Genomic DNA, 25,580 nt, shown 5'->3' with positions numbered 1-25,580 from the left:
GGGGACATAATTATGGATTATAATGACTTATACCGTCTTTTTACGGGCGGGCTTGAGTGAGCGGCGGCGGGCGGGTTTGAGAACGGCGTGGCCGGCGGATTCGATTTCACAACGAAACACACTTCACGACATGGCGGCGGCGGCAATAACAATACTACAGTGAAAATAAAAGTTACGCCTTCTTTCTTTGCGTGAACATTTGGGCGGCGTTATGCACATCGTGACGTAGACATGTGGGGGCGTGTTAGAATGAGCCATTTTTTAAGTAGGCGTGGTTGACTCGTAACTTTTATAAAGAATATCTCTTTGGATTTGAGACTTTAGTCTTTGCAACTTTACAGATCTTCTTTATGCACCAAGAGCTTGTAACACTCAAAAGAGAAAGGAAAAATTGAATTCGCATCATATGACCCCTTTAAGAAATCTTCATTCAAGTTGATTAAACTTGACATTTAAGGCACCATGAAAACTACTTTTTTTACATTGGAATAATATATATTATTTCAAATTTATTTACGTCTCACAAAGTTTTCTTACCTTTTCTTACCTGTTTATTTGATTTAAATTTGAATTTTCAAACTTACCATAATAGAAAGATATATGAAATACAGCAAGTTTAATTAATACTAAAACTAATACTAAATGAATACTAATACCATATGAAAAGTATACTTTTTTTTTTTTTAATCAAATAGTGTATTAGTAGATAGTTTTTTTGGCAGTTAGTTCATGAAATTAAAATTTTCCTTAATCTTTTCTCTGCAGTAATCAGGGCCAAGGTGGTTGGAAAAAAAGAAGTGGATTCTGGGAATGATATTTATGGGAACCCTATCAAGCGGATCCAATATGAGATTAAGCAGATCAAGGTGAGGGATGAATATGACAGCTGTTATTCAAATCTAACCTACAATGAAAATGTCTTGCAGTGAATAAAAGATATTTTGTTGTCCTCTAACAGATGTTCAAAGGCCCGGATCGCCACATCGACGTGGTCTTCACCGCACCCTCGTCTGCAGTATGCGGAGTGACGAATTTGGACACTAACGGCAAGAAGGAGTACCTCATCTCAGGTAAAAGATTGTCATTTCACTACAGCTGTTGTTTTTGGTCAAATAAATGTACAGTCTAACCACACAATGCTATTGGTTACTGCCTTCACAGCAAAGCACTTGCCAGTTGGCACATGCTTCACTCAAGGCGATCCGTTTTCAGACAGGACAGAAGTTTACAAACCGTGACTTATTGATGTACAATGTGCTGAATTTACTGCTGGGTTTCAATACTCTTCTCTTCTCTCTAATGAACTTGCTGAGCAGGCAACTCTGAAGGGAAAAAACACAGAATATAAAAGAACGTCAAAAGATGAACACAGACAACTTCTGGTTTCCCCATCTCAGATCATTCCAGCAGAGCCCAAATTACAGAGTTGACAAGGCAGAGGTCTGTGGAGGGTAGCAATTGCCTTTAAAGCCGAAGTTTTAGAGGAGGAGGGGAGGTAAAATAATGAGAGAGCTGATCCTGTAGTGCAGAGTAACTGCTGAGGTTGTGTTTTCAAGGCACACATTCCCTTCTCCACACTGAGTAGAAACTACCCAGGTTTCAGATTGTAAGCAGAGCAGACCTTCAGAAACCTTCGCTCTGGGCAAAAATAGAAACCATCTTGAGGTTGTTTATGTCATTGTATTTGCATGTTCCCTCCCATTTTGTGAAGTCCCGAATTGTGGTTAGCTACTCCTGTTCTCCACCATCAGGGTTCACAAGCTTTTGCATGTAGTGTTTTTCCCCAAATCTGTGCTTTGACTCTGCAGTGACCTCCTTTATGTGGTTCAGTCATAATACAGAACAATAGATGACTAACAGAAGGGTTCGGTTTATAAACGTGGCGACTTGTTATCGTGTTCTCATGTGCTGTTATTTTGTCTGTTGGACCATGCTATGCCCGTGACTATCAGATGTTCACAGACGGTTCAGATTGTTTTGTCTGCACATTGTGTTTCCAGGCAAGGCGGAGGCCAACGGCAAGATGCACGTGATTCTGTGTGATCTCATCATGCCCTGGGAATCCATGAGTGCCACCCAGAAGAAGAGCCTCAGTCAGCGCTACCAGATGGGGTGTGACTGCAAGGCGAGTATTGTATATTTCTCCTGTGGACACATAATAATCATTACTGTGGAACATGCTGTCAACCTGGGTTGTGCACAATTCAGAATTTGAAGAATGGTCTATCTATCTATCTATCTATCTATCTATCTATCATGCATCCATTTATCCATCCACGCAGAAGAATGGTCTATCTATCTATCTATCTAGCTATCTATCTATCTATCCATAGTTCTATCAATGCATTCATCTATCTATCTATCTATCTATCTATCTATCTATATCTATCCAATCAGGTGTCTTTCTTTCTTTCTTTCCATCCATCCATCCATCAGGCCTATAAACCTTAAACTCTTCATAAAGTGCATAACGTGTGGAATTCAACACACATTGTTTTTGCATTTGAAAAGGTACATCTTTTGGTTTGGTACTTGTAGAACATTTTGCTGGAATTTTTAATTGTTAACAAACTACTTGCACTATTTATACTACTAAATTGTGTTCAATAGAAGTATTCAAAAACACACTTATAGAGACTTTGGGATGGACTGTTTTGATTTGAGTCAGTAAGCATCTACCTAGCTAATATTTAATAATAAAAAATACAGGTATCATTATCACACCATGTTAACAAACATTGTTTTTGCTGCACCCAGATCACACGCTGTGCGACCTTCCCATGCGAGATCAGCGCCCCAGAGGAGTGTCTGTGGACAGATTGGGTGACGGAGAAGATAATTCACGGGCGCCAGTCGGACCACTACGCCTGCATCAAGAGAGGAGACGGCTCCTGCGCCTGGTACCGTGGAGTCGCGCCACCCAAGAAAGAATTTCTGGATGTGGAAGACCCTTAAAGTATCTCTCGCCCTCTCCATCACCCAATCTGAGATTCTTACAGATATCATAGATAAGGTGTAAGTTAATATCGACATAAAGACAAAACTCTACTAAATTAAAATTGAAACGTCTCAAGGCTAGATTAGTGTACAGTCTTCATTAGATATCGCAACAAGAGACAGAATGGAGCGAAAGTAATGACCACACCTAAGGCTGGCACCCAGAAAACACTCCCCATCGTGTGAGGGACGATCTTTAAAACGAGAGCACTTTCTGCCCCCCAAAACAGCACTTAGATTTCTCTCTGCATAAAGACTGAATGATCTCTACAATCTCCCAAAACTGCAGTCTCTCAGCTCATTTAGCTTTTTCAGTTTCTAGTATTCTGGCCTAAACCCACACGGAGTGGTATTGAAAGTATTACTTTTGAAGGTAGTGTAATTTCCCAAAGCCATGCCAATTGGTCCACTCAGATAAATGGTGAGGCAGGACTTCCCAGATAGTTCAAAGATGTGCGGGGACCTGGAAAGAACTTAAGACAGTTGGGATTTTGGGGGAAAAAAAGGAAAATTAAAGACCAAAGTCAATGTCGCTAGGCATGAATTTGTGACAGAAACAAAATTGTGCTGCTGACCAAATTTCAGAATGTTGAACTGTTGTATATGAAGCTGTTCTTCATTTCATTTCCACTATTTTGCATCATTGCTTCATGGCGTATCCTTCGCATATACGAAAAATGAAGGAATAACAATGCAGGTATCTATTATTCTGACGACAGTTCATAATTAGTTATAAAGTCCTCTAATTCGATTTTTTTATGCACATTTACGAATCGAACATCCCTAATTTGTTTTGTCAATATGTCTGTTTACCTTTTTGAACCAATTTATGCATTTTTTCCTCCGTTAATAGTTCAGTGATGATACTATTTGAACTTGTTGCACTTTTTAAAGACAAAACCAAGAGGACCGTCTCCTCTTTTTTGTAATTCTCATTTTCAGTGCTTTTGTTATTGATTTGCAAATGCTTTATTTTTAAGAATTACAGCATCAGTTATCTAAAGTCCTAGTGAGCTGTTTTATCTTCTGTATTGTTCTTATTAGATTATGTACCCAAAGAGGTATGTAAGACTTTAGTTGCCATGGTAATGGGAAGACCCTTCGTTTTGCCCTAGAGTAAAACAAGGCTGATTGGATTGGCATGCAAAGACACAGGCCTATAGCATGCACTGGGAAAGAGGAAACAATGAGCGAGGTTCCTTCCTCCTGTGATGTCAATAAACTCAGGAGTTTACTGGCAGCTTGAGAGGAAGGCACAGAGTTGGGTTGTTGCAGCTGTCCCCTGATTGGGCGTTGCCAAGTCATGTGATTGACTGAGGGTGAGGCATTAGAATACTAGTTGCTAGGCGCTTCGTCAGGGTGAACCATGTGGCCCGATGTGGTCATAGTGATTGAGAGAAAGAGGGAGAAGACAGACTGAGGTTGAACTGACAAAAGCAAAACAGTGTCGATCGATTTGAACGATATAATGCATCACAATCATTGTATAAAATTAACACCAAAATCATTTGTGTCGACAAAGCGAGCATTCTTATGGGTAATCGTTCGATTCATGCCTTTCTATTTTGGCTCTCAGTGTTCCAGCATAAATGTACGAAGCTTTTTTTTCTCTTTTTTTTTTTTTGCTTAAGTGTAATTTAAATTAAAATTTTTGTTTCAATATCCTCACATCTTTCTTCATACCAGAAGCGTTGTCATAAACGAGCTTGAACTCTTACAAATAGTCTATATAAATCTACAAGGTTAATGTTTAATATGCATCGATCTATAACTGCTTTGTATTAATTGTTATTGAACTTTAATGGCGTAAGTTAAATGATTTTGTTTCCACGTTTCTACTTTTTTAATGTGTTATTACCTTTGATTTATATGATCATTGTGTTATTTTTTTACCAGTCTTTGTCTTTCTCTTTTATGATTTGCTGAAAAGAGCAAGAATGTGAGACCTAGTGTCTGAACCACATGATAAAAGTTGTGGTAGAAGAACCAGACTATGCATGTCTTTGATGCTTTGTGTAATTCCCATGTGGACGTTCACTTGACGGATAAATATACAGTATTACCAAATAAAACATTAAACTACATCGGCTCGTCCCATTAATATATATATATATACTGTATATATACACACACACACACACATTAACGTAGTCATTCATTTATTTCCGATTGCCCATAAAAAGTGGTCTCTGGAGGCTTTGTAGTACATTTGATCCCATCAGTGTGAATATTTGACAGTAGTGCTGCATATTTACCTTTGCAAAACTTTCATGATCAGATACTGCCCTCATGTGGCAGGAATGAATATCGAGTGCACAGTTGTAGATAAAATAAACACAAGGTCCACTTTGGTTCAACTCCCATGAGTTATTATCACAGACCAGGGGTTTATTTCAACAGCTGTCTGTTTATTTCATCATCTTGTAATGATGAAAACAAGTACATAACTCAGTTCACAGTGAGGGCAGGCTATGGACCCAACGAGCGCCATGAATGTTTTTTTAAGGCACACTCGGTAACTGAAATACTCTTTCAAACTGAGGTTTATTAGACTGTACTTTCCTGAAGTTTATGCTTGTAACTGGTATTTTAAATGTAAACACTTATGATCTGACTATATTCCTAAATGTCTGACATAAAATCTGATAAAATGATTTCACTGATGGCTTTAGAGGCTATTAAAGCATCAAACCTTTCAAATAAACTCTTCCTGATGTATGTGGTAAATGACGGTGTTTGGCATCAGAGGGAAACAGTTCTCAGACTTTTCAGTCTGTTCCCGATTATTCAGGGTAGATCATATACAACAGGAACGGATGACAGGGCAACTGGACCAGGTTTATCCAATGTCTATAAATTCTCTGTTAAATGTATTTTTACAGAGAATTTTGATTCACAAATCAAAATGATTCTTTGCAGCAGTGAGGGCCAAATGTAAAAAACTATTCATAAATTATGCTTTAGTGCATAAAAACCTTCTTTCTGGGTTATGAAAAAAAAAACTCAAATCTAAAAGCTTCTTTTTAGCAACTTCTTTAGCAAAAAATTGTCAAAAAGAGCTTCTAATTGGCCGATGACTCGTGCATCCAGTCTGTGATTCGCCAGCACTCACAGTCCCTTGTTGAAGTAGACATAACTGACATGTTCCCCGTACTGAGAAATGATGGACTCCCTGAGTTCAGGTTCCAGTTTGGATACAGCCATAGAACTGCAAATCAAAGTGCAAATGATTGATTAGTTGGGTATGGCTCAGAGACCACAGTTATCATGAAAACATCTGAATGAAGCATTTTAAAGAGAGATAATGGAAGAAGCAGCTGCAAAAAGTTGCATGAATAACATTAATGCCCTTATCAAAATATGCCATATTTGCTCTATTCACTACTGGTTATTAAAGGATTAGTTCACCTAAAACTGAAAATTAGCCTGTTATTTACTCACCCTCAAGCCATCCTAGGTGTATATGACTCTCTTCTTTCAGACGAATCCAATCGGAGTTATATAAAAAATTGTTCTGGCACTTCTAAGCTCTATCATTGCAGTGGGCAGGTGTTTCTGTTCAACAGTCCAAAACACGTTAAATAAACTGCGCTCATCCGTAATAAAAACGTGCCTCACACGGCTCAGGGGGGGTGAATAAAGGCCTCCTGTAGCAAATCCATGCGTTTTTGTAAGAAAAATATCCATATTTCAGACGTAATAAACACTTTCCTATCACTTCCGCTATCTGTCATTCGCGGAAGCAGTTCTCGAGGGTGAGTAAAACACAGGCTAATTTTCATTTTTGGGTGAACTAACCCTTTAAAACTGTAGATGTGTATGTTTCTTCATTAAAACAAATTTGGAGAATTTTTGCTCTGCATCAATTGTTCACCAGTGGATCCTCTGCAGTGAATGGTTGCCGTCAGAATGAGAGTTAAAACAGCTGATAAAAAAATCAAAATAATCCACAACAGACTCCAGTCTATTAATTCATATCTTGTGAAGTGACAGTTTGAAGTTAAAAATCTCTTAATGATGGATTTGGGTTTTACAAACGTGTGGATTTCACTTCCCAAGATGTTAACTGATTAAATGGAGTTGTGTGGATTATTGTGATGTTTTTATCAGCTGTTTGAACTCTCATTCTGACGGCACCCATTCACTGCAGAGGATCCATTGGTGAATAAGTGATGTAATGCTAAATTTCAATGAAGAAACCAACTTATCTACATCTTGAATGGCCTGAGGGTGAGTACATTTTCTGCTAATTTTCATTTTTGAGTGAACTATTCCTTTGAAGAGATACTATCCCTTAAAAAAAAAAAAGATATTGAATGGCATATACAATATATGCAATCTTTACCATCTCTGAGGAAACAGTGAGCATGCTGCAGGCACCATGAAGATCAGACTGTGAAACAGAGAAGGGCATGTTGTCATTTCTTCTACTGAAACAAGATCTCATATATTTGGCATATCAATCCTTGCTATTTTCATAATAAGAAATGTGATCACTTACAATACGCCAACCATCATGACTTGCAGTGGCCCATGAAGAAATGTGATTTTCTGCAACAGATTGGAAGAAACAAACAAATGCAAATATGTTTAATATAAAATCATACACATACAGCAAGGGGTTTATAGCCTTTACAGACACAGGAATCCCAATATAATATAATGAACAATAAAAAGTAAGATTATCTTTGTAAGACTTTTAATAATTGTAATTGAAAACATTATTATGCTACACAAAGCATGTTAAACCATTAGCTAAAATTCATTCAAATAGTTCAAAGCATTTGAAACCTGTATGCATTGATGATAACAGACTGTTATATGAGAATGACTCAACAGATGTCAGCTTTGAGGTCTGAGAGAGAGTGAATTTATAACAGAAACACCTGTAGATCATAAACTGGCTATTTTATCACTTTTCCTTTCCATTGCATGCTCCTTGGATGCCAAATAAACATCATGCTCACCTGCATGAATCTGTATTTTTCAAGCCTCTGCATAATAATGGGGAGTATGACTGGAAAGAACAAAGAAAGCGGATCAGGATTCAGCATTGACTGGTGGGTGAAGTGAGGGCTGCTTTATTTTAGCACTGAGATCCGATAACTCCGGCCAAACTCTTTGCACTTACTCATGCCTGGCGCTGCCATGGTAACTCGAGAGATGACCACCTGTGTGATGCCCTTGACAGCTGCTTTCTATGACAAACACAGACAGTATATCTTGAGAACAGAGAATGTTTATAGTGTAAAAAGGCATCTTATCTTTAAACTGATTATTTTAAGCACTAAACGCATTCAGATCTACTGTATTTAAACTAATGGTTTTGCTCATAAGTTTACATACTCGGGTATATGTGAAATGTAAATTACAATAAATTGTTATATCAATACTAGATATCTTAGATACAATCAAATGAACGTAAAAATTAACGGTACGTAGGTGTTTAATTTCTGTTATTAATTTGTCATGTGGAATATAAGCAGTTTCTTCAGGGCAGTACTAAATAAAGAATAAAATGTTTTATGATATCATTTTCTAAACTGATACACATTTTACAGATTTTGCAAGGAGAATGTAAACTTCAGAGCAGAGCTGTAACTAGTTTCATCAGGTGAGATAAATGCTCCTCACCCTTGAGTGGCCCAGTATTTTTCCATCTTCATCCGTCACAGCAATGCCGTTCAAAATCTCCCTGTATAAGAAAGAATAAACCTGAATATACTAATATCTAGACATGTGAACCTATTGAGTAAGACCTGCCAAAATAAAAGCTGGTAGGAAACATAAGAGGTCTCACTGTTGTCTCATCATTGGAATGTTCACACAGTTAGCCGCGGCCACAGCAGCGAACGGCACCCAGCGTGCCACCAGTGGAGGAGCTTTCTGAGGAGACAAAGGTTAAAGATGCTAAATAACACATGGATGATGTATAACCACTGCAGATATGACTGGCAAACTGAACCGAGGACGGAAAAAGAAAGAGAAGACTGACTTATTTTAACTTTAATTTTCATACAGATCTACTGTAATAATTATATATGCATCCAAGTAAATATATAATTAATTTTTAAGTAAATATATTTATAGAATTATTTAATGTCTATTATATATAATTAGTTTTGTATGTTTTTATTATTAGTTATTATAATTTATTATTAGATATTCTATATAATTATATATAATTTGTAATTTTATGTATATTATAATATATAATTTCTATATAATAATATTTGTGGCTGTAGTTTCAAAACAGTAAACCATTTTAAAATGTATCCTGAAATACCACTGTAAGTACTATACATATCGGTTTATTTACACACTAATTTATATTTCAATATTCAGTTTGTAAATGTTCTATTGTAATCAGCTGCATATCCAAGATCCTGTCTGTAGACATAGAGTATTCCCTTAATTATTTATATGAGGCTGAGTGATACCTTTGTGTAGAGGTTCAGCCCGACCGCAGTGACCAGCGCTGTGCTTGTTGCAGTCACATAAGCTACTCCAATCTGCCTGAGCAAAGAAGATACACACAATACAACAAAAACCCCATATCTGTTACTGAAGCTTATCTGTTATTTCATGCTCCTTCCCAGACATCTGTTAATAAATCGCTAGGTATCACGGGACAGTCACATTTTAGGAGGTATACTCTCTGAAAACCTACAATATCTTGCAAGTGAGTAAAGTTCAAAGAAAGAAGTCACAGGAACTTACTTAGGTGTGATGGGGGAGGCAGCATTGCGATAACACCACAGCAGGAACTGTCCTACACGACCATACAAAAAAAAAAAACTTGTTAATTGTTAAAATATATAGTACATATTGCTATAAAAAATTATATATTATAAATACATTATAAATAATTATAAAAAAATATATAAAAATATTAGAAATAATAAAATTGTATTTCCAGCACTGACCTGTAAAACTGAAGCATGAACCCCGTGATGGCCATACCCCCAGGCACCTGAAATGACATTCTCCCTATCAGGTTCATGCTGTCACCTGTGTCAGGATGAAATGCAGAGTCATACAGCTTCTTGGCATAGTGTAGCTGCTCCTCTGTAGTGCCAGGAGGAACAGAGCCAGCTCTGGGGGGGAGAGGAAGTGACAGAAAGTAAGAAACAGGAAGATGAGAGATAGATCACCTCATCAAATCAATCCATTTCTAACCTGCAGCTCTCCACTAAAGCTTTGGCTTCATCTAGTCTGGAGTCAGGCAGCAGAACAGTGCGACAGTCAGTGATGTTGAAAAAGTGTTTGAGACGGCCCATGAACGTGGATTGATCCCAGTGTGGAGCGTTGATATCAAAGCCCTTCAGAGCTTCCATGGTTCTCTCCCTCCTTCCAAAGAGCCTAAATGAAAAACAACAGAAAACAAGAAATATTCAATGCATTGATAATATCCAGTTCCAGTCTACAGAGAATAGATTATGCTAAGACACAGAACAAAACAAATGTGACATTTCGGATGAAAATCATATTCTGATGAGACTAAAGTAGTCTGAATGTTTGGCACAAACTAAATGCAATTTCTGATTCACAAATGGTGAATTTTTGTTATTTAAGGTGTCATTCCAATAGGTGCTTAAAACGAAAATGTGAGCTTATTTGCTCTCTTCATTAGTGTAATTTTACTATTAACTGGTTTCTCATCTAACAAAGCAGCGTATTTCCAAATGCTATGATAAGAAAGTCAAAACCAAGGCTCTTACAGTGAGGCCAGCTGTGTAAACAGATGTTTGGATATCAGGAAAAAAAACAGACCAGGGCCTTGACCAATAATCTTGACTAGTGAAAGTGAGAAATGGACTCCTGAGAGTCTGAGCTAATTATAACCAGTTTAGTTCAGTCTTCTAAGTTAAAAATCAACAAAGTTTCCACAAATCCTTAACAAGTAATTTCTCTCAAACAATATTGCTTAGAAATGTACTGTAGAGGATACTATAACTATCAGTACACTGCAACATCAAGTGTACTTTACAGTCTGCATGTGTTACTTTTTAATGCATTGTTTTACAAACATTTTTTTCATAAAAATGAAAGCAATGCATATAAAAGCAGGTGCAAAGCAGGTGAAGGTGGACAAGATTTGACATTTGTAATGTCACTATTTACTGCAGGGAACTGAATGCACAAGTACACAAAAGGCAATACACAAAACAAGCAAACAAAGAATGACTTTCAATGGGTCCCAACTTGTCAAGACCATTTTGTTCATTTGTTTCCTTACCGGTTTAACCTGATTTACTGGAAGTTTAACAGAAAACGTGTAAAACATATACTGTGATTAAAATAAAATATCATGAAACTAATACAAATATGTACAGGTAACTATAGCAACTAGGTATGTTACCAAGAAGTTTAAGGAAACAGACCTCGACATGTAATTTCTTAAGTGGGATAACAAAGTATGCGTTCGCTATTAAAACGTCAAGATTTCTTAAACATTAAGCATGAATTTTCATAAAACTAACAATGCCTGAAATTACATTATACAAAGTAGCAGCTAATTGAGGACTGTATCAGAAAGACTGTAAGTTGCCCAGCAGCTTGCATCAGTTCATGTTCACTGTACACAAGCACCCGGATGTGCGCTGTCAAAACAAATCTGACAAAACCACAAATATCAAATGTGTCGCATGAAAATACCTTTATAAAGTGACGTGACACTCCTGTTTATATCTCGTGGCGCTACAGTAGTAGTGGTAGTAAAAAAAATGAAGTGGGTTAAGCACTTTGATGATGTGGGCTTGCAACTGTAGACGAGCACGTGGCATTCTACCTTCCAATCCCTGAAGAGAAGAATCTCCCTCCTCTTACACTGATTGGAAACCAGGGGCAAGTTCAAGCTCAAACCGGTGTGTACCTCACAATAAAAATAATAATGTCATATAGATCATAACACAGTCTCGGAGGTAAGAAGTGGATTATCCTTCACCTGAAATGTTTGTCTTTTCATCCTGAAATGGGAGGCAAATGTTGGATCACAATAATTAGGAACCACAGTTTCCACAAATCCCTTCACTCGATTGGGATGTTCTCTTTATTCTGGACGGCAAAGTTAGTGACTGTAACATCGAGCGTATTTTGCAGTATTAAAAACGTATTTATACCGATTTCATCAGGCTCCGAAAATTCTTCAAAAAGAACACAAAGAATGGCCTTCTCAGCTGCCATAGTTGCAACTCTTGCGTCATCAGAACAGGGTGTTCAATGCACCACCGTTTCCGTTAGAAACACGTTTTGCACCGTTTTTGTCGGGGCTGAACGAAGCCCATATTTCCGCATTTCCGCAAATCGGTTCTCTCGAACAGTTCAAAGAGTCGATTCGAAAACAACTGATTCAGCTATTGTTGTGGCATCCGGCATACATGACCGCATGCTGTAAAAAGTGTTTTCAATTAAACATAGTTGACAAGTCCCAGTTCAGTGTGTTGCAGCCGATTCAGCTCATAAAAAAACAAAAAGGCATTTAAAAGCACTGTTCACTCCAAATGTTGTCGGAAAGGGACGACTCTCGGTTCGAGTCGTTAGCTGAATTCGGACGAGCTTACTACGCTTACCTTTTCTGCCATATATTTAAATGAATGTGGCAGGAATGGTAACAGTAGAATGCTTGTTACTAGTATGCAAATTCAGTGGTTCAGTTCAGTGGTGCTGACTCGCGAACTGCTCGGAACGATTCAGTACAATTCGTGAACGGATCGTTCAGAGCGGCGTTATGATGAGGTTCAACAGAAATGGTATCCTTTTAAAAATGGAACACTATTGATTGAATATATTTATTTTCTATGAAACAAATAATTTATTTGATATTTTTATACAGACATGTATTAAGACCCCTAATATTTGGGTTACATTCGTGATTTTCTGAAGTATTTGTAACATGTGGCTTTTATTATTTTACTAATCAACCGATTTGTTCTGATACATCTACATTTAATGTATAATATATTACACATTATACACAAAATTAAAGAATATTTATTATGAAATGCTCTTCCAGTTCCACATATCCTATTTGATCTGTGTGCACAGAAACATAAACTGTTAACCTGTTGAGGATAAAATCACCTCAGCAGGTGATAATATAAACATCACTGAAATCGGTAGGCTTAGTATAATTCATTATAACATTAAAGCTATCATTAGCAGAGCTAAATGTTTTCTGTGTACTACGTCACACGTATTTTTTGCGTACTACGTCATCCCCTCTTCCCCTTAGTAACCCTCAGCGGCGTCTCAGGAGCTCAGGAGGCAGAATCACAAGATGGTGAGTTAAAGCGCTTACAATAAACATATTCTTACCTGTATACGCTTTTTGTTTGAGATTCAACATTCTCGTCTCCGTCACATTGTAAAACTGAGTCCTGTTAGCTATGATGTCTGAGGAGAATTGTGGATTTGTTGTAACGTTAATCAAGTGGTATTAAAGATGAGCAGCGGTTCTCGGCCGTGGATGAGATTAACGTTAGCTTGCAGGACTGTTTAGGTGTCACGACTGTTCGAGAATCGAGGATCTTAAGTCTCTTTTTATGCCTGTTTTATAGGGGAAACTATATAAAGATCTATTTTCTTTAATTGCACGTCCCTTGAACATTCATCGCTACTCTTGAAACCTGTTTGTTTGTTGATGCTCGTTCTTATGAGGTCATGCTGCGTGCATTGCATAAACTCAGAGCATTGTATAATCTTTTTACTTGGTTTTCAGGGTTTGTTATCAATTTTACGGAAACTCAAAAGTACCCCCGACCAGGAGGTGCGGATATTGCTTCTGGGGTTGGACAATGGTGGCAAGACCACCTTACTGAAACAGCTGGCATCTGAAGACATCACTCATATTACTCCAACACAGGTGATATACTTACTTAGGGTGACCATAAGTACTCTTTTTCCCGGACATGTCCTGGCTGGGATTTCTAAATTCTAAAATGTCCTGGGTTTGGCTTTTTTTCGCGTTGTTTTCATACCTGACTGAAAAGTGAATTGACCAATCGTGTGCAGGCATTGTACATAATCGTCCAATCGTGGCTTGCGGTCAAACTAATGAAAATAGCATTTATATAATGTATGAGGACTAGAGAGCATCTCAATAGGAAAACAACACCAAATCCTCAATAGGAAAACAACACCAAATCCCAGACATTGTAGGCGATTTAGATGTCTTGGCCAGGACATGTCTGGGGAAAAAGAGGCATATGGTCACCCTGTGGTTACATAAAGCCAATTAGAGTTAATGCATGTGCAGAGTCATTTACTGGATCAGCTGCATTTTATTACCAAAGCAAGTTTAATAACTCTTTTTCTTTCTCTGTAGGGTTTCAATATCAAGAGCGTCCAGTCGCAAGGATTCAAATTAAACGTGTGGGATATCGGTGGTCAGCGAAAGATTAGACCTTACTGGAGGAACTACTTTGAGAACACAGATGTACTGGTAAGATCATTTGTCCGATTAAAAGTCATCCCATAATCCACTTTGATTCCAAACATGTTGTTAATTGGACACTCTTTTTGATTTCAGATTTACGTTATTGATAGTGCAGACCGCAAAAGATTTGAGGAAACCGGACAGGTCGCTATTCTTTCTTCACTATTCCAAGCAATTTATGCTTTCAGTGTTTAAATAAGTGAATTGATCTGCATGCAGGAGCTAGCTGAGTTACTTGACGAAGAAAAGCTCAGTGGTGTCCCGGTTCTAGTGTTTGCAAATAAGCAGGACTATGAGGACTAGAGAGCATCTCAATAGGAAAACAACACCAAATCCCTGACATTTTAGGCGATTTAGATGTCTTGGCCAGGACATGTCTGGGGAAAAAGAGGCATATGGTCACCCTGTGGTTACATAAAGCCAATTAGAGTTAATGCATGTGCAGAGTCATTTACTGGATCAGCTGCATTTTATTACCAAAGCAAGTTTAATAACTCTTTTTCTTTCTCTGTAGGGTTTCAATATCAAGAGCGTCCAGTCGCAAGGATTCAAATTAAACGTGTGGGATATCGGTGGTCAGCGAAAGATTAGACCTTACTGGAGGAACTACTTTGAGAACACAGATGTACTGGTAAGATCATTTGTCCGATTAAAAGTCATCCCATAATCCACTTTGATTCCAAACATGTTGTTAATTGGACACTCTTTTTGATTTCAGATTTACGTTATTGATAGTGCAGACCGCAAAAGATTTGAGGAAACCGGACAGGTCGCTATTCTTTCTTCACTATTCCAAGCAATTTATGCTTTCAGTGTTTAAATAAGTGAATTGATCTGCATGCAGGAGCTAGCTGAGTTACTTGACGAAGAAAAGCTCAGTGGTGTCCCGGTTCTAGTGTTTGCAAATAAGCAGGACCTGCTCACGGCAGCCCCCGCGTCCGAGATAGCTGAGGGTTTGAATTTGCACACTATCAGAGACCGAGTGTGGCAGATCCAGTCCTGTTCTGCCCTCACAGGAGAAGGAGTCCAGGTTGGTTTGGACTACATTTTGTTGTTTGTCAAATTTGACTTCAAAACAGTATTTGGACTTTCTGACTCAAATGTTGTTTCAGGATGGTATGAACTGGGTCTGCAAGAGTGTGAACGCTAAGAGGAAATAGAGCTGTTTTCCAAGCAGGAGGCAATATAACCATGACTTTGAAAAAACTGTCAGTAGGTATAAGAAATGAAGGCATCCCTTCAAAACTATTTAAATTCACCTTTGCCTCTCCTTTTGGGCCTACTTTGGACCAGTATCCATACAATGAGCTCAAATTAATAGTATCCTTTCCTTAATCTTTTAAACTCAAAATTAAGAATGTACATCCATGTGATTTCAGATTTGACTTGTTTTTTTAGTACACTTAAAATCTTAATTCATTCTGCCTTCATTTCTTGAGATGAATGACTTGTGTTTTTATATTGGATGTTACAGGTATTCAGAGGATTTTGTTACTGAGACATTTAAAAAGTGACAGCCTTCATCATTCAGTTCAGCCGTTGTCCTTCCTTACTGGCATTATTCACTGATATAACACTCTTGTTACTCCATCTAAGGTCGTATTTTTCTAAGTTTTCCTGAGAGTAACAGAGATAAGAATTACGGTACCCAAATGCAACATACAACAAACATCAGTATATAGTATACAAAATAAAAGGGGACCATCAATAGGACGTTTTTGATCATTAAATGTAAATAATGTTCCAAATATCAAATTATTTTCTGCATATATATATATACTGTCAAATTTTACAAATCCAGCATTTAAGGATTTCTTAGAGCTCTATAGTGTAAGTGGCCTGTACAGCTGTAATCCATACGTTGACAAGTACAAGAGGATGTCTGTCGTCATCACATCAAGATTATTTCTGTAGCGTCTCTGAATGTCGTGATGTGTGTGAAATTACTGAAATATCCTGAGTAAAATACTGAAAACATGTGCAAGTGTGATGATTTATTGGTTGAGAATTCTTTTAGAGAAAGTAACCATACATTTATGTTTCTTTGTTTGATGTGAAATGGAGTCATTGCACCAATGCTGATACGGTAGGATATCTGTCAGACACACAGCATATGGTGTTGACAGAGGCACAGCGACTAGCCAAGACACACTTCACATACACCTACACTCACATGATATTGCTCATTATCCAATGCCATTCTGAAACCACATGGAATATTTTGTATGCCATTATTTTTACAGTAGACACATTTTTAATAAAAACTTAGATTAATCCTTCAGAATGCATAAGCGTTATATAGGTGGCACTATTGTCCATGTTTGGCATTATTTTGTTTGCTAGTTACTGATATTCTATTACTTCGTTGCTCTTCTAAGGGTGAACACGCACGCGCGCACACACACACACATATATATATATATATATACATGTATGTGTGTGTGTGTGTGTATATATATATATATATATATATAATAGTCAACATTTTAAGTGGATCAAAAAAGTTCATCAAAGTAGTTCTAAGACAAGAACGCATTTTGGTTTTAGGTTTTACTATTATACATGCTATAATTCGTTCAAATAAATGTGATCTTACCGCACTATTTCATCTCTGTGTATGATTTGAAGCGGGCAGAATGCTACAGCTAACGTGCCGTAACTGACGAAAATAACTGTCATTTTTACCTATTCGGTCAAATATTGCGCTGCAAAGAGCAATACTAGTTTAACGTGTCTATAACTTGGCAAATGACCATGGAATAAGCGGATAATCAAAGGCTAGCCGTGCATTAAACGGCTAGCCGTCCTTCGCGTCGGGCGGTTCTTTGCCTCCAAGTCGTGCATTTAAAATCCTTTAATGCACGGCTAGCCGTTGATTATCCCCTACATATACTAACGTTACTTCAAACGTATATACTATCATGTATGCATTATATTGTTCAGGAGTGACAGTATAGACAATGTTCATAATGTTGCAAAATATTTCAATTTCTATTTCTTTTACAGTTTTTTTCCTCAAAGAATCCTGACGAAATATATCATCCATTGATAGTACGAAATGTGTTTGAGCTCCAAATCAGGATTATTGGAATGATTTCTGAAGGATCACGGGACACTGAAGACTGGAGTAATGGCTGCTGAAAATTCAGCTGTTTCATAAATACACTGTGATAAATTACACTGTAAAATATATTAAAGTAGAAAGCATTTTTTAACGGAAATATTTCAAAATATTAGTTATATTAAAAAAAAATGACTAATTAAAAAAAAAAATCTTGACTTGTCTTGAGTCTATGTGCACTGTTTTAGATGGTTTATGGGGACACAAATTTGTGTAATGACATGTGTATGACAGAGGTATTACAATGTGAAGGTGGTTCATGAGGGCACTGTCTGCCTATGGTTCCCCGTAATTCAAAAGGCTTAAAAAACATACTAAATTGTGTTTTTTTGAAAATCTAAAAATGCACAAAGTTTTTTGTGAGGGGTAGCTTTAGGTGTAGGTTTGGTGTAGGGAGATAGAAAACACAGTTTGTACAGTATAAAAACAATTACGCCTATGGAAAGTCCCCGTAAACCACCAATACTAACGTGTGTGTGTGTTTACTCTCTCTCACTCCAGGGAACACGTATTCACTGTTAACTACTAAACTCCTAATTTGCTGTTTCTTAATTTTTTAGTAAGGTGTTAAATTTAGGTAGGCTAATAATGTAGGGTTAAGGGATCTAGAACATGGCCATGCAAAAAAAAAAAAAAGCAAGATACGCTTTAAGTACTTATAAACAGCCAATATGCTAGTAATATGCATGCTACACTCTATTTTTCTTGTTATTATTCAATGTAATGGTAATTGTGTTTGCTGCCACAGACACAAATGTATGTATTAATTAAAAACTTCGAACTAAATTACAAAGCTGCCCACAATCAGTAGATTTTCTTTTGCATTTACATTTTATTTTAATGGCCCAAAAGCAAGCCTTAATCTTAATTGAATCGATTCCAGTTAATTAAATCAAAATGAGCTGGTCTGAGTGCGTTTGATCTTTAATGAGCAAAACAGGCTCCGTCCCTTAAAAAGAAGAATCTCATTTTGTCTCTAATGTTTGTGTAAAGCAGCCAATGACAAGCAGAAACATTTGTAGCAGCACCCTTTCCCCCCTCCTTCTCCTTTGCTCAATTCTGAACGTATTTCTTCAGTAAGAGCCGTGAGTGGCGACCATGCTAGCTGAATAGCTAACAGCCTGTGTGCCTGAATGAGAACACACACAACCACTCCCTCCGGTTCCTGCACTCGGCATCTTTGAGTGACATTCGCAAGCTGACACGTGCGCCCACAGTGAAACGGGCAGGCTCTATTAAGCCTGAATAAATCCTCTGCCAGCCAGCTCTTTGAGACAGGCAATTAGACAGGCCTCTATACCTCCCTCCGCATCCTAGTGTGAAGGACCCAGCCCTCATCCAGCATTCTTATCCACAGGCTTTTCCTTCCATCTGGCCCTTAGACAAGCCAGAGTAGAAAGACAGTGCCTTTTTGAATCCTGCTTATTGAAGTGAGAGGCCCCTTTCTCTCTGATTTAAATTGGTAGTCTTGAAATGCGGGCGTTTTTGATGGAGGCAGCAGGATATCTTCGTGATGGGTAACAAAGTTCTGGGAGAATGGATTATCATGGGGAGTAAAGCGAAATGTCAGGGAAAGGGGCGTAATTAGCATTATGCTGGTCTGTTTGGTTCCTTTTGATTATATTCGACTTCAGATAGAATCTGAAATGAAATCCGAAGCCATTCCGAGTGTCTTCTTTCAAAAGAAACCGCAGTTGCACCTGTAATCCAAAGAGCTTGTGAAATTCAAGCCTTTTAGTTCAAGTATGTCATTTTTAGGTTTGGTCAGAAACTGTATAGTTGTGGAATTTCAAATACATTAAATTTTTGTTACATTTAAAAACTAATTAGCTGTAATTAGTTTTAGAATAGTTGTGGTAGTTAGAGTTTAGTTTTTATATCTATTTTGTTATATGTAACTGTAATCTGATAAACACAATCATATAGTTCTGCAGGGATGTTTTTTTGTAGGCCAAAACCTGGAAACAAGTTAGCATTTTAGCACTTCCAGTTCCATCGCACTGAAGTCAGTGAGTTTTTTTTTTTAATATGGGTTTTGGGATGCATAAAGAAGATCTGTAAAGTTGCAAAGACTAAAGTCTCAAATCCAAAGAGATATTCTTTATAAAAGTTAAGAGTCAGCCACGCCTACCTAAAACGGCTAGTTCTAACATGTCTACGTCACTATGTGGGAAGATTTGCATAACGCTGCCCAAATGTTCACGCAAAGAAAGAAGGCGTAACTTTTATTCTCGCTGTAGTATTGTTGCTGCCACCATGTCGTGAAGGCGCTGTGTTTCGTTGTGAAAGCGAAACTACTTTGTTTGGCCTTCCAAAAGAGGACGATACCCGCTTCGTCATGCCTAGAGCTGAACCGTGCTGGTCGCTGAGAAAATGCATCAACTTTGCACTGTGGATCGACGGATCGGCTTTCACCGTGGACGAAGCCTGTGGTTGCCGCAAGCCCACCGGCCGCCGCTCACTCAAGCTCACCGTGTGTGATGCTGTGTTTCATTGTGAAAGCGAAACTACTTTGTTTGGTCTTCCAAAAGAGGACACGACTAGAAATCAGTGGTTAAGTTGTATTTACAACACTGTTCCAGAACAGTTCAACCCAAATATTCAGATGTGTGCAGCACATTTTATGGAGGACTGTTTCCTGATCCTGGGAGAGTAGACTACAATGCCGGCTGTTCTGACTCACAAACTGTAAGTAAGTTTTTTTATATTTAAAGAATTTGCCACTGACGATTCAAACGCGAGTTTTAAACAGTGTAGAGTAGCGTTTGTAGTTTGTAATTTCTCCGATCACAAATGCAGACATGGCTTCATGTTTACGTGGCGCGGTGCAATGCAACGCGTAAAAAGACAGTATAAGTCATTATAATCCGTAATTATGTCCCCACTTGATGCAACAAATACCTCGTTTATAATGGTCCGCATGAAATCAAAATTGACTTTATTTACTTTACCAGCGCACATTGCTAGTCTTGCTGTAAACAATTAATCCGTGCAAGTTAATCCGCTGAAAAAAATCCGTTGTTTGTCTTCGTAATCTTTAATCAAAATCTGAACATTTACTTCCACTCTGGAATGGCATTCCTTTTCTGATGACATCAATTTTACGGCTTGGGCAGCATATCCTTAAACACCCCCCTCCAACCGTTAGATTGCTATGAGTGAGAGACAGAGAGGAGGAGCGCAAACATGAAACCATGCCCTCTATTCAATATTCAGTTTCAACTGGAAATGCGTCACTACACTGAAATAAAGTCGGCAGCAACTTCTAATGTTTTTGTCTCGTCGCTCCGGACGGGACACGGCATCACAGTATGGTAAGGGATGTAACATTTCCGTCGCACACTTGAGGTATTCGGCCAATCACAACGCACTGGATAGCTGGCCAATCACAGCACACCTCGCTTTTTCAGACCGATGAGCTTTGTAAAAATCGACGCGTTTCAGAAAGGCGGGGCATATGGGAGAAACAATAATGTACAGTATGTGGAAAATAATGTTTTTTGAACCTTAAAACGCATAAACACATTTCATTACACCAAATACACAAAATAATGTTCTTTTTAGCAACATCATATGACCCCTTTAAACACAAGCTCGAGATATTTTTTTATACACAAAATATGTCAGTAATACTGCCTTGTGATTTTTTTAAAGCTTTTACTTGTTTTGAAACACGTGGTTGCTAAGTGGCTAAATGGGAGTGCAGAGGTGGTTAGGGACATTAAATGTCATTATGGTGAACAGGTAAACTCATACTCACTAGTTCACTTTAACAGCATCATCGCACTCTTGCAAACTATTTCAAATATTTAGTGAAATTGTTTCCGTTTTTTAAATAAGTGGCAACGCTGAATTCATGCGACCATGTGTCGTTTGTTTATAGCCTACATGTATTTTTTTTCTTACTGCTGATTGTTTTTAGGCTTCAAAATGTATTAGTCATGTTCATTTGTAAACAAAATGTGTAAGAATCATAAACTTTTGTTGGTCACAGAGCTTATTTTTCCAAAATACTCCAAAAGCCACTGGAAAAATCTGGTATTTGTTGAGAGATCCAGGGCGATGCATCACTGCAGCACTCTTGCCATCTGTAAGTGGGATGATTTTCCCTGTACAATTCATGTAATAAATGCTCACTCAAAAATGATTTATTTTTATTTATCATTATTTAATTAGATTATTTTTAGTTATATTTATTATTTCTCTTTACTTTATTTAATTTAACTTAATTTTATTTATTTATTTAAGTATTTATTTCATTTGAATTCTGACAGTATTTTTACAATCAGTATTTTTCAAAATAATTATTAGATAATAAATAAATAAATAATAATTCAAATTAAATTTAAAAGTTAAAAGTAATTCAATAATGAATAGTTTCTAGTTTTAGAATACAATAATATGTCTAGTGTTCAAAATAGTTTATTTAAAAAAATAAAATAAAGTAAAATAAAATAAAATAAAACAATAAAGGGTTAACCAGTGTGGGCTCTCATAGTCTTGAATATTGAATTATTCTTGGATAATTACCATATTCCTTGGGTCAAAAAAAAAAGTGTTATTTTTGTGGCCTCTACAAATAAGCTAATAAAATAATCTAAAATTATCATATATATAGCCTACTGTATATAACTTTTCACTGACAGTGAATTTATTTAATGTGGCTACTGGAATAATGTACTATCATTATCACAAAATAAACATTGAAAATTTTACTTTTCATTTTGCTATAATGACAGGCTGACCTTGATATTTCCCATAACTTAAACCACACGAGACCACATGCCTGTTCTAAACTCCTCAGTTAGCTGATGCTCCTCAGCATCTGCGTTCCTATGACAGAAATGCAGTAGTCCAGGGTTGGATTAGTGGTCGATCACACCTTATCTAAGATCAAGAGGCTCAAACCAGCTTTCTTGCAATAACATTCTGCAGTCTACGTAACCATAGCAACACAGAGGGACTTGAATGTGTCTTTAAAGTTGCACAAATAAAAGGGCAACATTGATTTTTATCTCCTTGATGGGATATAGTCTTCTCATTTGGCTTCATTCATTTCTATTCTGACCGTGCTAGATTTAAACACACTCAGATATTATGGGTTCATTCCTTTGTAGTTTCACAAACAGATTGGCTGGAACACCTTTAAATGTATGAAATTATCATACATTTCAGTGTATTACTATCTATTTATATCTCTATCTGTATCCATATATATTATGGATTTGTTGACAGAGATTTGTTGCATGGCCTTATCAGCACACTCACTGACTCAAACACTCACAGCGGTTTAATCGTCAGTTCAGGCAGTAGCACCTCTGTTATTGAGTGCCATTAAAATACTGGCTGTCAGAGGGGTGCAGTGAAGGAGACATAATTATGCACCTCAGCTAGACACAAAAGGCCCAACACCCACACAGATCTCTTCTTCCTGCACAGAGCAGTCGAGCTTTTCCACACGGGACACGGTATGGTAGATCATCGGGATCATCTCGGCAGATTCAGATGTGCACCTAATGACAGCGTTATCATTCTGGAAACACATGGAATGTTCTGTAGGTCTGTACGCTGTTCTGGATGTGCGGTCTAAGAGGGTCGATAGTTGTTTTTCCTGACCGCGTGCCACCATACATAAGCTTGTGAATGTGTGTGTGGGGTGAGGGGAAGGAGTTAGCACAGTAAATTTCTTGTTCCTTTTTTTACTGTGCATTTTGATGGGAATCGGGCAGCTGTTTTGCAGCTGCTGCATGAATAGAACCACCCCGAGGCCTTAGGAGCCGTTCACAAAGAGCGCGTTCTCTCATTCAAAAACAGCTAGATGCAGCAGAAACGGATCGAACGCAGAGGTCTGAAGATGTGCTACTGCTTTGAACAACAGAACAGCACAACCCAGATGTTCGAATTTGTGCAACGCATTTTATGGACGACAGTTTTTTGAACCTATAAGAGTACAAAGCTGGCTGTGCACAAACACAACTTTGCTATGACAATCTGGCTATTCTGTTACACCAAATACACAAAATAATGATCTTTAAAATAGCATCATATGACCCCTTTAACTGTTTTTGACTTAAAGGGGTAGTTCACCCCAAAAATTAAAAGTTGTCATCATTTACTCACCCTCGATGTTGTTCCAAAACTGTACGAATTTCTTTCTTCTGTTGAACACAAAAGAAGATATTTTGAAGAGAGCTGGTAACCAAACAGTTGCTGGTAGCCATTGACTTCTAGTATTTTTTTTTCCCCATACTATGAAAGTCAGTGGCTACCAGCAACTATGTATATTTTATTTGTACTCAGCATTATTTTTATAGAGTGCAACAGTCAGGCTCCAGAAGTAAAATGTAAAATTTCCTCCATATGGATATTTTACAATAGATCTTATTGACAATAAAAGATTGTATATGCTTCTGACGAAGCCATCCGTTTGCGTTATTTCAAATTATTTTAAAAATAATCATGTTTAACTGCAAAATTTGCGGTGGAAATCTACATTACCCATGATGCTGTACAGAAAATTCCACCAATCAGAAATTCGTGGTGATCAAATCATGCAAAAGATCTTGGAGGGATTGCTCACTCCCATGAAACACCATCTCGTTATGCTGTCAAAATATTTTAAAATATAATAGATATAAGCTTCAATAGATATAATAAACAACTTTAAATTAACAGTTTTACATTTATCTAGCATTTTTCATTCATTTAGGCCTATGTCACTTGCAATGGTTCATGGCATTTTCAAATATTTTTTAGCTTCAAATAAAAGTTTGCAATGTTTGGCTTGGTTCTTGGCTAAGGGGTGCACATAAGTTTTTCAACCTGAAGATTTTGGTGCTCAAACTGCACATGGTGTAAGTAACCCATTAAATATAACTATAAAAAATAAAATAATTAATAATAGTAATAATAAAAAAATTATAACAAAATAATAAATAAAGTGTGATGATACTATTATATATTTTTTTTAAAAAGGTGTGTATTAAAATACAATTATGTTTAGTACACTTTAAAAAATACAATGCTAATATTTACATTCACATTTTCTTTTTTTTTTTTTTTTTTCTTTTTCTTTTTCTTTTCAATGATTTTATTTGCTTCCCCCAAAAACTTTTCAAACCTTGCCTTTTACTTCTATTCTTTTCTATTATATTCTATTCCTTTTATTTTTCTGTCCTTTTCTTTTTCTTTAAATGTATTTTCCTCCTTATCCCTTTTTTCTTACCCTTTGTTTTTCTTTCTATTTCTTTTTATTTATTTATTTATTTTCCTTTTTCCTGACTTTTTCAGACTTCTTTTAAGTTCTTTTACATATTTTTTTCAAACGGAACTGAACTGAACCTTTCCTTTCCAAACCAAACCAAACCAAACCAAACTAACGTCTCTGACTGCTTAAAAGTTTAGAAATTTGAAAAGAAGGGTCCTGTTATGATTTTTCATATTTACACCTTATTTGCTGCAGTACAAAAGGCTTTGCCACCCTCTGAGTGGGGTGTTTTTATGGCACAGAACAGCGTTAGTTCTCTGTTACCACTAGGCATGGGACGATAACCGGTTCCAATGTATACCGCGGTTTGGAAAAGTCACGGTTTCAAAACCACTGAAATTTTCTGTTATACCGTTCCTGCGGTATGCACAGTTTTTTACGTGTCGTCAAAGACAGAAAGTGCAGGACTCCCTCAGTTGTGTGCAGCAAAGAGTGTAGCGAGTCACACGACCCCTCCCCCTCCGGTTGGTGCGAGGCGGAGTCACCTGTGTGTAGGATGGCCGAAGGAGATGAATCCCTGGAACTTTTTCCCCCGTCGAAAAAGACGAAGTCTGTCGTATGGGAATTTTTTGGGTAACGTAGACTAACCATGTTCCGTACACAATGCTGTTCCGTACAGATGACGTTTTAGCGCCGATCGTTAAATAAATACTTCCAAGTCGAACATAAACTATATATCTGTGTCATCTTCGGTTTTCTCCCTCTTTCACCCCCGATCAAGACAGAGACCCACCCGCCGTTTGTTTCAGTGTTGAAAT

At 37.3% G+C, this 25,580-nt stretch overlaps 2 protein-coding genes and 1 pseudogene across 2 annotated transcripts in view; 2 read left to right on the top strand and 1 right to left on the bottom strand.

Moving 5' to 3' along the window:
- The window catches only part of LOC107690949 (metalloproteinase inhibitor 2-like), a 33,206-nt gene extending 28,116 nt beyond the window's left edge, over positions 1-5,090 (top strand). The window contains exons 4-7 of the mRNA XM_016489390.1: positions 766-866; positions 959-1,070; positions 2,001-2,125; positions 2,758-5,090. Coding sequence (XP_016344876.1) covers positions 766-866; positions 959-1,070; positions 2,001-2,125; positions 2,758-2,955 — 536 coding nt within the window. The 3' untranslated portion in view covers positions 2,956-5,090. The remainder of the gene's footprint in view (positions 1-765; positions 867-958; positions 1,071-2,000; positions 2,126-2,757) is intronic.
- A 403-nt stretch (positions 5,091-5,493) lies between these two features.
- LOC107690910 (sideroflexin-2-like) lies at positions 5,494-11,806 on the bottom strand (annotated as a pseudogene).
- Positions 11,807-13,197: 1,391 nt separating this feature from the next.
- On the top strand, positions 13,198-16,413 carry arl3b (ADP ribosylation factor like GTPase 3b). Its single transcript, XM_016489324.1, has 6 exons — positions 13,198-13,279; positions 13,718-13,861; positions 14,324-14,440; positions 14,528-14,578; positions 15,279-15,464; positions 15,547-16,413. Exons 1-6 carry the CDS (start codon positions 13,277-13,279, stop codon positions 15,592-15,594), a joined length of 549 nt encoding a protein of 182 aa, XP_016344810.1. The 5' UTR covers positions 13,198-13,276; the 3' UTR covers positions 15,595-16,413.
- The last annotated feature ends 9,167 nt before the right edge of the window (positions 16,414-25,580 follow it).

The sequence above is a fragment of the Sinocyclocheilus anshuiensis genome, unplaced genomic scaffold (genome assembly GCF_001515605.1).
Source record: "Sinocyclocheilus anshuiensis isolate Anshui unplaced genomic scaffold, SAMN03320099.WGS_v1.1 scaffold1885, whole genome shotgun sequence".
NCBI lineage: Eukaryota > Metazoa > Chordata > Actinopteri > Cypriniformes > Cyprinidae > Sinocyclocheilus > Sinocyclocheilus anshuiensis.
The sequence above is the reverse complement of the archived record's forward strand: the minus strand, read 5'-3'. Positions and strand labels throughout refer to the sequence as shown.